Source organism: Chamaea fasciata, unplaced genomic scaffold (assembly GCF_029207755.1).
Source record: "Chamaea fasciata isolate MVZ Bird 193981 ecotype frontalis unplaced genomic scaffold, bChaFas1.0.hap1 SCAF_3, whole genome shotgun sequence".
Classification (NCBI taxonomy): domain Eukaryota; kingdom Metazoa; phylum Chordata; class Aves; order Passeriformes; family Sylviidae; genus Chamaea; species Chamaea fasciata.
In genome coordinates, this window is record NW_027094088.1 from 112,638,086 (window position 1) to 112,654,898 (window position 16,813).

General features: G+C 49.9%; 1 protein-coding gene across 2 annotated transcripts in view; it reads right to left on the reverse strand.

Moving 5' to 3' along the window:
* Positions 1-431: 431 nt before the first annotated feature.
* Positions 432-16,813, reverse strand: part of FBXO16 (F-box protein 16) — a 62,826-nt gene continuing 46,444 nt past the window's right edge. The window contains exons 7-9 of one of the 2 annotated variants that reach the window (XM_066180159.1): positions 16,589-16,697; positions 11,397-11,616; positions 432-842 (exon numbers count right to left, since the gene is read on the reverse strand). In XM_066180159.1, the coding sequence (XP_066036256.1) occupies positions 841-842; positions 11,397-11,616; positions 16,589-16,697 (331 nt within the window). In that variant the 3' untranslated portion in view covers positions 432-840. Of the gene's footprint in view, positions 9,315-11,396; positions 11,617-16,588; positions 16,698-16,813 lie in introns of both variants that reach the window. The other variant, XM_066180158.1, reaches the window with a different exon arrangement.

The window sequence follows — 16,813 nt, forward strand, 5'->3', positions numbered from 1 at the left end:
TGGGGACCGGCGACAACCTCCCGCCTGGTTTTTGGGGGAAAAACCCGAGTTTTACGGTGTTTTGGGGGGTTTCCCTCGGGTTTTAGGGGGTTCTGGGATGCGTTTGAGGAGTGACTTTGGGGTCCTGTCTATGCTGCCCCCGTTGAGATGCTCGGTTGGATGGCGCTTGTGGAAAGTTGCGGTGGCAGGCGAGTGCGGAGCCGCCCGGACGGATCAAGGAATCAATCAAGGAATCAGTCGAGTGTTATAAATGCGTATTATAAAGTTGGCTTTTCGCGAGATGTGTGTGCTGTATGATTAATAACGTTGTGGCAAAACCACAAGTTTTCACTTCTGCCATTAATAAAGTTAAGCGCAGCGGGAATATTTGATACAGTGTGCTTTGTTTGGCCAAGATGACACCCAGAAAACATATAAAAAAGACTCCGCTGTTGAAATACGTGCAAAACAAGTTCCACTCTCTTTCCCAATTTTATGAGTTTAATAGAAATAAAAAAATAGACGAAGTCGGAGCCGGAACAAGCCAAGCTCCTCGGCCGAGGGGGGACGCGGCCCCGGGAGCGCCGTGTTGAATATTCCATGGATGGTAATCCAACGTTCCTTTTGGATCTGCTTTAAGTATCCCCGATCACCTTACCTCGTAGATTTATTTCGTGGGTGACTCCGCGTCGTCTGGTGACACGGGTTTAAATTTTCCTTTGAGGTTTTTCTGGTTCTTTTCAGTCGGATAAGGAAACAGAAAGTTAACGGGGTTTTTTTTTTCTTAAAAGGGTCACAGGGTGATCCCCTTCCCAGAGCTTCGGGCTCGGTGGCTTCAGCGTTACGGAAAAAGTCTTCCCCCTCTGGTATAATCAAAAAAAAAGACACATTCATTACCCTTCTAAATTCTTATTAATAAAAACGTAATACAGTACAATCATAATAGTTGTGCGAAAAGCCAACTGCACAATATACACTTGTAACAAAATACCGACCATCAACATCCACCGTCCGAAAAAAGTATAAACCGGAGCCCAAACTAAAAGTAACGATAAAGGCACAACCAAAGAAACACGCATGCTCCAAAAGAAGGCAAACCTAAAAAAGAACCACACGAAACAGTTTATGAAAAAAAAAATTACGAACGTTCAACAGACTGATGCAATAAAAAAGGAGTTTAAAAAATGACTGTGATACAGCAGCGCGTGGGCTTGGCTGAATGCCGAGTCGCCCAGCCAGCCGCGCTTTGCTTTTTATCTCCTCATTGTCTTATTTTTAAAATTAAATCTATTTCTTAAAATTCACATTAAAAGTAAACCTCACTTTTCACAGTTTGGGGGGCTCGTTCACACGAGGGATCGATCAAGGAATCGTGGAATTGGGGAAATCAAGGAATCAGGGAGAGTCACTAAATCGCGGCGTCACAGAGTCACGGAATCCGGGAAGTGCAGAGTGATGGAATTGTGGAGTCACGGGGTGGCGGGGTCTCGGAGTCACGGAGTCAGAATCACAAAATCGTGGAGTCACAGACTCCCAGAATCCCGGAACCGTGGAGTGATGGAATCATGGAATCGCGGAATCGCAGTGCCAGAGAGTCACGGAATCTCAGAATTCAGAGTGATGGAATCACGGAATTACAGAGTCTCAGACTCCGTCGCGGAGTAATGGAATCACGAGATCATGGAATCATAAAGTCACGGATTCACAGGCTCCCAGAATCTCAGAATCATAGAATCACAGAGTCATGGAATCACAGAATATGAGACGCACAGAATCGCGGAACTACAGATTCAGTCCCAGGCTACTCACGGAATCACAAAGAATCATGGAATCGGTCACAGAACTACAGAATCAGAGAATCACGGAATCACAGAATCATGGAATCGCAGTCTCACGAAATCACGGAACTACAGAATCAGAGAATCGCGGAATCACAGAATCGTGGAATCGCAGTCTCACGAAATCACGGAACTACAGAATCAGAGAATCACGGAATCACAGAATCATGGAATCGCAGTCTCACGAAATCACGGAACTACAGCATCAGAGAATCGCGGAATCACAGAATCATGGAATCGCAGTCTCACGAAATCACGGAACTACAGAATCAGAGAATCACGGAATCACAGAATCATGGAATCACAGTCTCACAAAATCACGGAACTACAGAATCAGAGAATCACGGAATCACAGAATGAGACACACAGAATCACAGACCCACAGAATCAGTCACAGACTCATGGAATTACAGAATCAGAGAATCACGGAATCGCTCGCGGAGTCACGGAATTACGGAATCGTGGAATTACAGAATCGGAGAATCGCAGGATCGTGGAATCGCAGTCTCACGAAATCACAGAACTACAGAATCAGAGAATCACGGAATCGCTCGCGGAGTCACGGAATTACGGAATCGTGGAATTACAGAATCGGAGAATCGCAGGATCGTGGAATCGCAGTCTCACGAAATCACGGAACTACGGCATCAGAGAATCGTGGAATCACGGGCTCGCAGAATCACAGAATGACGGAATTACAGATTCACGGAACGACAGAATGACAGAACTAGGGAAGAACCATGGAGTCAGAGGATCATGGCATTACAGAACCACGGACTCAGAGAACCAAGGAATCACAGACTCATAAAATCACCAGGTCACAGACTCACACGCCCACAGAATCCCAGATTTGCAGATTCTCAGAGCCGCGGGGTGGGTCAGGCTGGAAGGGACCACAGAGGGTCACTGGTGTCACCTCCCTGCTCCGGCAGGACCATCCCACAGCACAGGACATGGGATTGTGACCAGACCTTCTCTGGTCTCTGTTCAGGGCTGGACACTGCTCCGGGAAGAAGTTTTGCCTCATGTCCGGGTGAAATTCCTGGGATCAATCCCTGCCCCTTCCTCTGGTGCCGTTGCTGAGCCCCTGGAGCAGAGCCTGGGCCCTGCTCTGAGCCCTCCCTGCTCCCAGTGTTACAAATGCGTATTATAAAGTCGGCTCTGCGCAAAATATTTAGAATGAATACTACAGGTATAACTGTACCGTGTTCTGCTTTGTTACTAGAGTTTAGAAAAGCGATGAGTGTGTTTTCTGATTGGGACACCGTGTGAGTGGGAAGAGGGCTGGGGGTTTTTTGGTTTGTTTTTTTTTTTTTGCTTTCTGACATCTGAAGTGACCAGGCCAAAAAAAGGATGGAGAGGAGCCGTCACCTCGCGGCCCTGCATGGAGGCTGCTGGATTTCTGGGGTTTTTTTCATCAAAATAAAAAAAAGCCAAAAAGCTCAAGAAGAAAATTTATGAGACCCACGTTACCAGACACGGTGGAGCCACCCAGAAATAAATCTATCAGATGAGATGGTTGAAAGGACGCAGCAATCCTCAAATATCAAAGTCTGAAAGAATGAAAGGTGTGCTGCTCGCTGACTTGATGCTGGGCACCCTCAGCCGAGAAACTTTCGCTTTTTCCGCCTCCTAATTGTCTATTTTTAATTTCTATAAATTTATGCATTTTTAAAAGAGAGTGGAACTCGTTTTTCACAACAAGGGACACGCTCCAGACCCTTCCTCATCTTTATTGCTGAGGCTGCTCCAGGAGATCCGCGTCCCTCCTGTCCCGATGATCTTGGACCTCGACACAGCATTCCCAGGGTATAAAAACATCCCGGTGGCTGCTCTTACAACTGATGATTAAAAGGGGACGATTTCTGGAATTCCCACTAGTGGGGTCATCCTGTTTCCCTGTCAAAATCCAGTTTTTCTCGGGGTCTTGTTCCCAAATTCCCGTTTTTGCTGGGATCTGCCCTGAGGGATCCCACACAACCCTGAGGAGGCCGCGGCCCCTCAGCGCTAGGTGGTACCAAAGCATCGACTGGTGGACGGAAAAACGATTTTAATTTGTGATTGAAATTCCCACTAGTGGGATCATCCTGTTTCCCTGTTAAAATCCAGGGGGTTTTCCCGGGTCTTGTTCCCAAATTCCCGGTTTTGCTGGGATCTGCCCTGAGGGATCCCACACAACCCTGAGGAGGCCGCGGCCCCTCAGCGCTAGGTGGTACCAAAGCATTGCTAGGGGATGGAAAAATTATTTCAGTTTCTGGAATTCCCACTAGTGGGATCATCCTGTTTCCCTGTTAAAATCCAGGGGGTTTTCCCGGGTCTTGTTCCCAAATTCCCGTTTTTGCTGGGATCTGCCCTGAGGGATCCCACACAACCCTGAGGAGGCCACTGCCGCTCGGCGCTAGGTGGTACCAAAGCATTGGCTAGGGGATGGAAAAATTATTTCATTTTCTGGAATTCCCACTAGTGAGATCATCCTGTTTCCCCGTTAAAACCCAATATTCTCCGGGGTCTTGTTCCCAAATTCCCGTTTTTGCTGGGATCTGCCCTGAGGGATCCCACACGTGCCTGAGGAGGATGCAGCTCCTCAGCGCTAGGTGGTACCAAAGCATCGACTGGTGGACGGAAAAAGGATTTTAATTTTTGATTGAAATTTCCACTACTGGGATCATCCTGTTTTCGCATCAAAATCCAGTTTTTCCCGGGGTCTTGTTCCCAAATTCCCGTTTTTGCTGGGATCCGCCCTGAGGGATCCCACACTGGCCTGAGGAGGCCGCGGTCCCTCAGCACTAGGTGGTAGCAAAGCATTGGCTAGGGGATGGAAAAATTATTTCAGTGTCTGGAATTCCCACTAGTGGGATCATCCTGTTTCCCTGTTAAAATCCAGGGGGTTTTCCCGGGTCTTGTTCCCAAATTCCCGTTTTTGCTGGGATCTGCCCTGAGGGATCCCACACGGGCCTGAGGAGGCCGCGGCCGCTCGGCGCTAGATGGTAGCACAGCATCGGCTCCAGGACAGAAAAACGAGCTGGGTTTTCCTGACAAAAGGAGAAAAATCCCTCCCGGAGACCCGCGGGCTCCCGGGGAGTGCACGGAGGGGAGAGATGGGGATGGCGGGAGGGAGCAGGGAACGGGGGGGGAAGAGGCTGAGGAAGAATTTCTTCCATTTCCCTGGAAGAAAACCCAGCGTTGTAAGTGCACGCTATCAAGGTGGCCTTTCTCAATTGTCCTGTGTTATGTTTTGTTCATGGAATTTTCAAAAGCCGTGAGTGCATCTTCCGACTGTGACGCAATGTAAGTGGCAAGAGGGCTGGGGTTTTTTTTCTTTGTGACGTCTGGACTGACCAAAGCCAAAAATTGTGGGGCAGAGAGAGATCATCACCTTATAGCCCCGCAGGAAGGCTGCTAGATTTCTGATTTATTTTTTTTGTTTAATCAAAATAAAAACAGCCGGGATCCGTGTTACCAAGACAGAGTGGAGCCACCCACGAATAAATCCATCGAATAAGATGATGGGGGATACTTGAAACTGAAAAGAGCGTTTTAATATCCACTGAAAATGTAAAACAGCAATCCTTGAAACACAGTGATCGAAAGAAGCGCGTGCTTTCTGGTGAGGCACCCCAGCTGCAACGTTTGCTCTTATGTCTCCTAACCGTCTGTTTTTCATTTTTATTAAACTTCAAAAATTTTTCAAAGAGAGCGGAACGTGTTTTTTTACGCCCAGCGCGGCCGAGGGCGAGGCTGGATATCGGGAAAAGGTTTCTTGGGAAAAGGTTCTTCCCCCAAAGGGTCGGGCACTGAACAGGATCCCCAGGGAATGGTGACATTCCCAACTCCAGGACAACGCTCCCAGAGTGGGATTTTTGAGGTCTCTGTGCAGAGCCACGTGTTGGATTTGATGATCCTCCCAACGCAGGATTTTCCGGGATTCCCGAAGCGCCACGATGTCCCACACACAGCAGTTGAGCCCTCTCCTCCTTGGGAGGATTTGGGAGCCCGAAAAGCCCTCAGTTTTTTGGGATAATCCCAGATCGGACCCCTCTTACAGCGAGGGGGTTGGACCAGAGGTCTCCTGAGGTCTCTTGCATCCCAAATTCTGCAACAACCCCATAAAATCAGCTCGGGATTCTTCTGTGAGTATCCAGCGGCTTCCAAAACTCACACAAGCTTCGGCTTCTGGAGATGGGGATTTATTTCCTCGGCTCTTGTTTGGGGAACTGGCAACTGTTTGGTTGTTGCTGTTTGCCAGGGCCTTGCTGATGCCACCAGCTGCCGAATCGCCTTCCTGGTGGCAAATCCTGGTCAATCCCTGGATTCTGGTGAGTCACGAACCTACCTGTGAGCAGAGAGGAAATGCTGCCTGGATGAAAAAGCGGGGCTGTGGAGGAGGAGAGAACAGGCGGCAAGGAAAGAAGCAAATCCGCTGAATTACAGGTAAAACTGAAGGGAGATGCCATGTGACCTGCTCTGGGGATTGGTGAGGTGGTCAAAAACTTCCTCGGGAAAATCTCCGGATGCAGGGGCTGTCCTGAGGATTTTTGGCACCGCTCTCGCGGGCTTGCAGGGAGGGAAAAGGGCAGGAGGAAGGCGCTCTTCCCATCAGATGGGACGATTTAAAAGGCAGCCAGAACCTGCTCTGGAGCCTGAGGTTGGCACGAGGGTGTTTGGAAATCAGATCCCGGGGCGGAACAGGATGAAGTTAGGTTCAAATCATCCGCTCCCACCGCTGCCTCCTCCAGCAGGCACAAGGTGACGGATTCCAAACCCGTTCCCGTATCCTTCTGCCTCCCCCAAAAACATCTCCTCACACCCCGTGCTGCTTCCTCATGTCAGCCCTGGAGCTGAGCTCTGCTCCCTGCTCCTTATCAGCTCCATCCACCGATTGCAGCAACTTTTTATCTCGCGTCTATTTCCTCCCGCTGGCTGCTCTCCCTTTGCCACAAGGGCTCCACGCTCTTCCAGAGGGATTTCATTAACCCTTAAAGTTACACGTTTCTCTTTCCCCAGATTTCTGCTCCTTCGGCTCGGAACGATCAGGGCTCGGGTTGGACTCGATGATCTTGAAGGTCTCTTCCAACCTACACGTGATTCTGTGATTCCGTGAAAACTCCGTTTTGGCTCCCGGGTACCAAACCCTGCCATTCCCCCGGGGTGAGGAACACCCAGGGAAGCGCAGGTGGAGTTTTTGGGATAGCGAAGCTCGGCACGGAGGGAGCCCGGCGTGTTTGGGTTTGTTCCCCACATCTGAGGCGGGCTGTAGCCCAGGGCTCGCGTTCTGATCTCTGCCGCCGCCAGAATTCAGCTGCTGCTGATTCAGTGGCCCCTGGGCTTTGAGAGGTGCCTTTAATCCCGATTCCAGCCGGGCAGGACCTGGAAACGCCGAGCAGGGCAGGGAAGTGCGCACCTCCAAAGGCGCAAGGTCCTCCTCGCTCTGCAGCTTGGCAATTCCTTACCTGGGAACTCGCTCTGAAGCGGGGCAAGGAGCATCCGCAGCCCCAGGCACGCAGGGCAGACGTGTTTTTCCCCCAGAGATCTTTCTTTGCCTCTCCGTTTCAAATTCCAGCCCGTTTCGTGGCCTCAGGAACGATTGTAAAATTTGTTTACAGACAAGTGTAAGTGCATCTGATGTTATTCTGATTAATCGGGTTTCTGTAGGCCTGCTGGTGTTCCAAGGATAATCGGCTTGGCTCAACACCTTCCTGGATGTTTCCGTTTGTTGTTTTACAGCATCATAAATACCAAAAAAAAACCCCAAAAAACAAACCAAAACCAAAACAAAACCCAAAAAAACCCCCCAAAAAACCAAAAAACCCACAAAAACAAAACAAAAAAAATTAATAAATCAGAGAAGGTTTAAGCTTTAAAGTGCGCAGCGAGCACTTAAGATGCAGCAAAGGCACAGAGCCTGTCCAAGAGCCACTGCCAAGACCACTCAGATCCTGGGAATTGTGCAATTCCAAGGAATGCTGATGGGAAAGATAAACCACCGACATCATTTCCATGCTTGGAACGCGGATCTAACCCTCAGCTGCTGCCTAATGGAAAAAAAAAAATTTAAAAAAAGCTTGGATTTAGGAAGTCAACGGAGCACCCCTGGAGTGATTGGTTTAACGTGGTTTATACATTAAAAAAAGCCTGGAGAGGAGGGATTTGCAATTCCAGGGAATGATGCTGGCGAATGTTTTGCTTGGCTCCACCTCACCTTGAATTCCCCTCATTTGGCTTTCTCAATCCAAATCCATCAGCCTGTTTCCCCTGCACAATTAACAGATCTGAAGGTACGGGGGATAATTCCCGTCTGCAGGTTCCTGGCTGATTTTTTGGCGATGCGGCAGGTCGGATTTATCAGGTTGAAGACCTTGGTGTTGGCCGGGGGTGAACTCGTCCTTCCAAGCGCCCAGGAAAACCAGGGGAAAAAAAAAAAATCCCAAAAATCTGGTAGAAGGAGCTGCACTGAGTTATCGGATCAGCGATTTGGATGCTCTCAGTCTGTGTGGGATGTGCCTGGCGTTGCCAAATTCCGTGCAACCCTAAAGTGTGGCGGATGAATCTGCTCGCAGAGCAGAGGTCTCCTCCTAATCCACTCTGAAACGGCCTCGAGTTGCACCAGGGGAGGATTAGGTTGGATGCTGGGAGCAATTTCTTCGTGGGAAGAACGGAATCTTCCTTCCACCGAATGGGGAACCACCGTTCCCGGGAGCGTCTGGGAAACCTGTGGATGTGGCACCGGCGGGCGCGGTTTAAGGAAAATGGGCGTGGTGCTGGATTTGGTGATCTAAAAGGTCGTTTCCGTCCTTAATAGTTCTGTGACCCCACGGCTGGTGGTTGGAATTTCCTCTGAAACGTGGTTTTTTGTCCACGAATGCTGAGGATTCGTGTGCTTGCCGTGATTTTTCCCCGTGTGGATTTTTCTGTGGGATGAACTGGTCACCGTGCTTTCAATCCCCTTATCCTTAAAAAACTGCTCTTGGCAACACTTTCTGGGGATTTCCCAAACTGCAGAAAAGACCAATGAGAGAGAGCACGGAATACCCAACGCTCTTAAACGGCGAATTCCAGCCCCTGGTGGATCCGCGTGCAAATCCAGTGTGGGATTTGATTTCCTCGTCCCTGCTGCAATGGAAAAGACGGAATTCAACGGGATAAAGAAATTCCGTCTCCAGGTTTTCCATGGGATGTGTCCCAGGATGACCAAGTGACCCACAGGCAAACTCCCGTGAGGTCCAGCAGCTCTGGCAGGGATCTAAGGAAACGTCTTCGTGGCCGAAATTCCGGAAATTCTGGATGTATCCAGGAGGAAAAGGGAACGTGGCACCAGCTACAGGAAAACAGGTTCAGATCCCAAACCCAGCAGGAACTTTCCCGTCGTTTGCCCAGTGCCAGGTGGATAAATTTCCGTTCTGCTCGGATGAAGGGCACTCTGGATCCTCCCTTATTCCGTGTCGGATCCTGGGTTGGATGGAGGGATGTGCCAGGGCTGAGCCTCAAACAGAGGAGGTGCTGCATGAGAGAGAAACGATGAGGATCAGACTAACTTGGGGAATTCAAATTAACTCGCAGAATTCCGACTCTGAACGTATTTAAGTGCTCGGCCAATCCTTGGGATTTCTGTGGCATTTAATGCCTCAAATGCCTTTCCAAATCTGGATGGAGTGGGAAGAGGATTCCCGCTCGTCATCTCATTTTAGGGAAAATAACCATCAGTCAAAACATTTTTCCCTTTTTCCTTCCCTTCCTGGCGACCTGCAAACACGGCTCGGCAAAGCCCAGCTGGAGCAGGATCCGAAATCGGGATGTTTAATTTGGGAAGAGCCTGGCGGAGTCCGCAGAGGTCTGGGAGAGGTCACTGAAGGAATTCTGATAGGATTTGTGTCTCTCTGACACAAAAAAAAAAAACCCCAAACCACAGTTTTGCCTTGCAAAACTGCCCCTAATCCAGGTGCAATCCCTCAGGGATAATAATCCCTCAGGGTGTGGGTGGATTCTTTCCCTCCTTAACCCCTTCCTCTTCCACAGTTTTTGATTTTCCTGGATGTAGCTGGGATGGGATTTGGCACATCCCAGCCTGTCCCAGTATCCTCCACCAGTATGGCCCCATTAACGGTGCCTGGGAGATCACATCCCTGCAGGAATTCCCTGTTCTCCCACATCCTCTCTGGCAGCACTGAAATTCTCCTCATGGAAAAGTTCAGAGAGGCTTAAACACCTTCACCCCATTCCCGGCTTTATCCAGGCCGTGGGATTCCAGGATTTATGGGAATCTTGTGTGGCTTCAGCACCACGAGGGAATGGGATTTCCCAGCCTGATCCTGGTGTTTTTATGGCCAGGATGGGTTGATGTTCTGTGTTTTCCTTAGGCCTCGTTCATGGAATCATGGGATCGTTCAGGTTGGAAAAATTCTCCGGGACCGTTGGGTGCAGTCGCTCCCCCATCACTGCCACGGCCACCAGGGGCCCACGTCCCCAAGGGCCACATCCACAGGGATTTTAAATCCCTCCAGGAATGGGGACTCCACCACTGGGCAGCTGTGACAGGGCTGGACAACCCTTGCAGCGAAGGGATTTTTCCTAACACCAGTTTAAATCCAATCCCTAATCCCACCCGACCCAAGCATTCCAGAGCTTCCCTGCTGTCTCATCCCTCGTCCGTGGTCAGATCCTTTCTCTCCTCTCAAGGGATTTGGGATCGCTGGATTGCGCCGTGGATCCTCCTCATGGAGATTAACCCATGGAGTCTGCTAAGAACGCAAGGTTTGGGAGATCCCAAGGGATCGTGGAGGTCTCCACATGCTCCATCATCTCCCATCTAGACGGGACCACCAATAATTACCGGATAGTCACTGACCTGTGGGATGTCCCATCACTCCACCCCGGTGTCTTTCCTAAAAATCCCAACAGCGTCCCACCAAAATCCTCTTTTCCTTTGCTCCCTCCAGGCTCTTCGCCGTTTTCCCACGATAAAACCCACTGGGGGTCACAGACTGAAACCCTTGCGGTGACAACCAGGACTTCCCAAAGTCCCCAAAATGCTTTGCCAGCAGACTCCCGACCCCCAGCAGCTTCAGGATGCGCCAGGAAGAACTTCCAAAGCCGACCCCAGACTGAAAGGGCAGCAAATTGTTTGGGATCGTGTCGCTCTGCCTCCTTATTTTTGGAAAACCTGGATTCCCACCCTCCAGAGCACTTCCTTGTCCCCCACCCCCCCAAGAGGGGCTCCGGGAGAGCTGGAGAGGGACTTGGGACAAGGGATGGAGGGACAGGACACAGGGAATGGCTTCCCGCTGGGAAAAAGGGAGATTTGGATGGGATTTGGGGAGAAAATCCCGGCTGGGAAGGTGGGGAGGGGCTGAGATTCCCAGAGAAGCTGTGGCTGCCCCTGGATCCCTGTGAGTGTCCAAGGAAAGGCAGGACAGGGCTTGGAGAACGCTGGGACAGTGGAAGGTGTCCCTGCCCATGGAAAGGGGTTGGAACTGGATGGGATTGAAGGTCCCTTCCCACCCAAACCATTCCATGACTTGACGATTCCGTGATTGGGGTGTTGCCTCCAGAGCAGCCTCCCCGAGGACGGGACATCCCACTCACACGGGGACCTGGTGTCCAGCCTGGGGACATCTCCAGCTCCTCTCAGCTGCGGCTGTGGAGCCCGGACCGGTCCAGGACGGATCCCGGCGTTCCAGCGGGAGCTCCGGGCCAGCGCCTCGGCTGCTGCCTTGCCGGGCACCATGCCGGCTTGCGGAGGTGCCGCCCAGCTGGGCCGGACTGCGGGCTTGGCGACGGGCTCGGGGGCTGCAGGAAGGGATAACTGGGAAGGGAGAAGAAGGGAGTGGGGAGAAAGGAGAAGGGAGAAGGGAGGAGAAGGGAGGAGAAGGGAGGAGAAGGGAGAAGGGAGAAGGGAGAAGGGAGAAGGGAGGAGAAGGGAGAAGGGAGGAGAAGGGAGGAGAAGGGAGAAGGGAGAAGAAGGGAGAAGGGAGGAGAAGGGAGGAGAAGGGAGAAGGGAGGAGAAGGGAGGAGAAGGGAGAAGGGAGGAGAAGGGAGAAGAAGGGAGGAGAAGGGAGGAGAAGGGAGAAGGGAGGAGAAGGGAGAAGAAGGGAGGAGAAGGGAGGAGAAGGGAGGAGAAGGGAGAAGGGAGGAGAAGGGAGGAGAAGGGAGGAGAAGGGAGGAGAAGGGAGAAGGGAGGAGAAGGGTGGAGAAGGGGGAAGGGAGAAGGGAGGAGAAGGGTGGAGAAGGGAGAAGGGAGGAGAAGGGAGAAGGGAGGAGAAGGGAGAAGGGAGGAGAAGGAAGAAGAAGGGAGGAGAAGGGAGGAGAAGGGAGAAGAAGGGAGGAGAAGGGAGGAGAAGGGAGAAGGGAGAAGGGAGGAGAAGGGAGAAGGGAGGAGAAGGGAGGAGAAGGGAGGAGAAGGGAGAAGGGAGGAGAAGGGAGAGGAAAGGGAAAAGGGAAAAGGGAAGAGAGGAGAGAGGAGAGGACAGGGGAGGAGACAAGACAAGACAAGACAAGACAAGACAAGACAGAAATCATTATCCCAACAGCTTTAGAAGGACTGAAAATGTTGGAATCCACTGAGAAATTCTAAAAATTCTATTCCCCAGTTTTATCCTATCCCATCCCATCCCATCCCATCCCATCCCATCCTATCCTATCCATAGGATAATATCAATAAATACTGATTCTATAAATTTTATTCCTAAACGACATCCCCTCAATGATATTCCTGAAGAGAAAATGCGTAATCTGCTTCATTTGAGCTGCGCTGTGGTGCAAATCTACCTTAAGGATAGAAGGACCCAATTAGAAATTTGTGCCAGTAAAGCTAAACTTACATTAATTAATTCTCCAGACCAATTAATATGTTACTGTGCACGTCCCCTGTCTTGCTCAGTGTTTGAAGACTCAAAAGTGAAAAGGATGAAGTTTATTTCAACTTTTATTTAATATAAAAATTAAGTCAAAAAACCACCCCCCCCCCGTCTTAACGACCCAGTTTGTTCCTTGAGAAAGATCCCAAAAATTTTAAAAAACCCTCCAGATTCTGGGAAAGAACAGGTTGGAATTTTTTTTTTTTTTAAATTGATCCAAATTATTTGGTAAGAATAGAGAACCGACGTTATTATGTCGAAGAAACAAAATTCAAAGTAAGGTTTATAAAATACAAATATTATGAATATTATACACGGGACCGTGTGCTGGGAATCCTGGATTTTCCTGCCGGCTATTCCCACTTCCTGGAAATGGGGTTTTGACTCAGAACATCAATTCCCCAGTCAAAACATCGTGGAAAAATAAAAAAATAATAAAAAAAAAGCACTCCTGCAATCTCATTCCCTTCGGGGCAGGGAGGCGGGGACGGCTGCTCCTGTGAAAGAAGACGTTATTGGAGGACTAAAAATAACTTTCAGAGGACTGAAAATAATTTGGGAGCTGCTGTGAGGGTGGGGCAGCGTCCGGAGCAGACAAAGGCAGAGCCAGCCCCTCGCTGCTGGCATCGATCCGTCCAGTTTCGCCTTCCCCATAAAATATCTGGGAATTTCCCGGGAAGGGTCAGGAGCGGGAAGGGTCAAAGCAGAGTCCTTGGAGCGTCCTTGAAGCATTTCCCTGGATCAAGAGAGGGCAGGAATTCCCTGCCCCCCCTGCACAGACGTGGGGTCTCCACGTGCAGAACGCGGCCCTTTCGTTCAAAACCTAATTAACTCCATTCGCCGCAATTTACCCTTTGTTCTAATCGGCCCAATTGACTTTAATTCGTTCCAAACGGAGAGCGAGCCCGGTCACATTTTTCCTGCTTTCCACCGTTAGCAACAAACTCCAAACCCTCCCAGGTTTTCTCCTTCACCACGGGGAAACATGGAGCCAGTGGATGTCCCCTTAATTAGGTGTTTGTTCTTAATTTGGCCGAGCCTCCTGAGCTGGGAGCTCCACCTAACAACTCCTTTTTACATCTTCATTGCTGGCTGTAATATTCTTTATTCTCACCTACGCCCTGCGCTTGGATCATCGATCCGTTTGAGGGTTTCGTTTCAATCTGACTCCGTGTTTGCTCGCCTTGGGCATTTATTCTTTCATCCCGGGCTATTCTTCTTCTAAGGATTTGCTGAAAGGTTTGCAATTAAGCCTCTTTATTTAGACTTGATTAAAAAGGAGCCTTTTCAAAGGCCTTTCATTTCAACCAGGTTTCCCAATGCTACCTTTAATTAGAAATGGAAATTAACTTTGGATTTTTCCTAGAGAATTATATTTATATATATTTTTTTTTTCTTTTTCTTTTATGCATCAGCCCGGTTTAACCTCGGCCTTGTTGTTTTTAGCGCTGTGCTCATTTATGGCCGTCCAGCCCTGAAAGGATTAAAAATCTCCATGGAAGTGACACTTGGGGACATGGATCAGTGTCCCAGCCTTGGCAGCGCTGGGAGTGGTTGGACTTAAGGCTGACCTTAAAGGTCTTTTCCAACTTTGACAATTCTGTGATTCTCCGACTTTTTTTTTTTTAATCACTTTGATGCTTCCTTGATCGGGGTTGCAGGTTAATTAACTCCGAGGATCAGGTAACTTTCGTGAAATCCAGGGAGAGAAAACCAAATTCATTATTTTTTAATTTTTTTTTTTTTTTTTTTGACTCTGAGCTGAGATCCTTTCACTTCTGGCCTGGCAGTAAAACAACCCGAAATTGGGAAGTGGTGGTGGGCTGAACCCGTGTGAGGAGGACACTGATCTCCAGAGAGCTCACGCCGTAAGGCACAGGCCGAATAATGACATTTTCTGTCCTCCAGCAGCGCCAGAATCAATTTCCTTGCACGCCGGGCCGTATTTGGGTCAGGAGGATGCCTCCCCATCTGGGAGACAATGCCTCTCTTTCATGTGACCCTTTTTCAGCGCAGCTCCCAGGCGTTCCCTGGAACGCCAGGTCTGCTCCCGGAGCCCCGACACGCTGGTGAGCACGGGCGGTTATTTGCATTTCCAATCCCACAAAAACCCGTGGAGCTCTCTGGAATGACTTCCTCGGGCTCCTTTCAGGGGAAGATGTCCCGTCTGAGCAGCCCTGAGCACAGAGAACCCCCTCAGTGTTTAAGGTTTGGGGCTGCTTTGCTCGGGCTCGGGGAACGAACGGGCGTCAAACTGCGGCCGCCCCAAAATCGTAAAATTTTGGGAAGAGTTGAAGAGCCGTCAAAGAGCTGTGGCAGCGCTTCGTGAAAAGCGTGGAAAGGGATTTTTGGGATAGTAAAGAGGGAGAGGAGTGTCGGAAAAACCCTTTTTCTGACCTAGAGGCGGGGCTCCTGAGAGGCACTTTTAAAGACTTTTATTCTGTTTTCAGTCTCGTGAGAAGGGTGAGGCAACGCAGGTGTTACAATCCACACCGTCACAATCAGAAGCCCAACTATTTCCTAATTCCAAGACGTTTTAAGCGTTTCTTGGCCTGTCAGCTTTTGCCACACGAGGCTGCCAATACTTTTATTTCACCCTGTGCGGCCTCGCTACAATGCATCTTTCACGGTTCTAACTCTCAAAAATACCTGCTCCGTTTGCAAAGCCATGGCCTTGAACTTGTTTCCAGCCCAATCTCTCTCTCGACAACGCCTGCCCCGCCCCGTGGCCTTTCTGAGTCACCGCGCTTCATCTCAGAGTTCGCGCAGAGATGCGCAAGACTACGTGAGCCTCCTGTCAGGCTTTGAGAATTCCCCACAAATCCGTTTTCCCACAGAGGAGCTGATAAATGGCAGGGTCACACTCTGCACTGACTGCGCTGTCCCTCTCCCACCTGTTGCGTTTTATCTTCTGCTCCGTCGGGATTAAATTATTTCTCGTTCGGACTCAGATGTTTGTTAATTCTTATCTACGTTGCAGTCTCACAAGCCGCGAGTTCTACAGCACTTCAGGCTAACAAACTGAAAAATGGAGCCCCATCTCTCTCTCTCTCCAAGGCCTTTTAAGAACAAACTGTCCAATTAAGAAATGACACCTTAATTATTTTTACTTTTAACCCAGTAACCAACCACCCGTGGGCCCGCAATGCGGATTTTTCTACCCAATTCAAAAACACCACCCAGACCCATGAAGAGGAAGGTGAAAAAGGAGGACTGGCCTCTGCCCTAAAACTTTCATCTTGCTTTGTATACATTACTATGCTCTAACTGACGCTGTTTTACACCAGATTCAGGAGGCTGAAAACGACTCTTTTATTTTTGGGATGTCTCCCCTCTTACACTATTTCCCACAGACCAATCGGATTGGCGGCACGAAGGCAAAACCTCTTCACTCACGTTGGTCAGGGCATGGGGACATCAAGAAGAAATCCCTCCCAGGAAAAGGAATTAATAACATAGGCACAGTTTACAAAAACATCCCTCCTGTTTCCAGAAAATTCCCCGGGAAAAGAATTTCGGAAAACCGAAACACCTCAGGCACGGAACCAGGGCTACATTCTAACACCTTAAACTCTAACTTTTCCACCCTGTGATATCGCTCACTTCTATTCAAACTCCGCACTCACAATCCCAGCGCTGTCACTCGATTTTGGGAGCCTGTTCCACGGCCTCAGGTCAAGCGCAGTGTTTTCTTGGGGCTCAAGCACAGAAAATCCGAAATTCTCAGTGCCCAGGGCTCCAAACACCCACCCACATCTGGGATACAGCCAAGATCCCTGGGAGGAACGGGGGGCTTTGTGTCCCTCATCCTCCTGCCCAGGCATCCTCTCCCTGAAGAGAAAAAAACTCCCCAAACATCCCCGGTGGGAGTTCCTGACACCGCCCCAGGCGTTGGAATCACACGCCAGGGGTGACACTTGCCAGGGATTTCACCTTCCGGAGCTGAGCGGGTCCGCGACGAGCCCCTCTCTTCTTCCTCTCAGCCTCCTGCCTGCTCAGGTCCGGGGTGTGCCCTCCTCCCTTCCTCCTGCTGCAGAGCAGAACACGGTAATGTCAATAAAAAATCTCCGCACTTGCTGCCCTGGCGGGGCTGATAAAAATCAAATCCTTTGGGGATATTGCCACCTGAAGAGACGTGGCTTGACA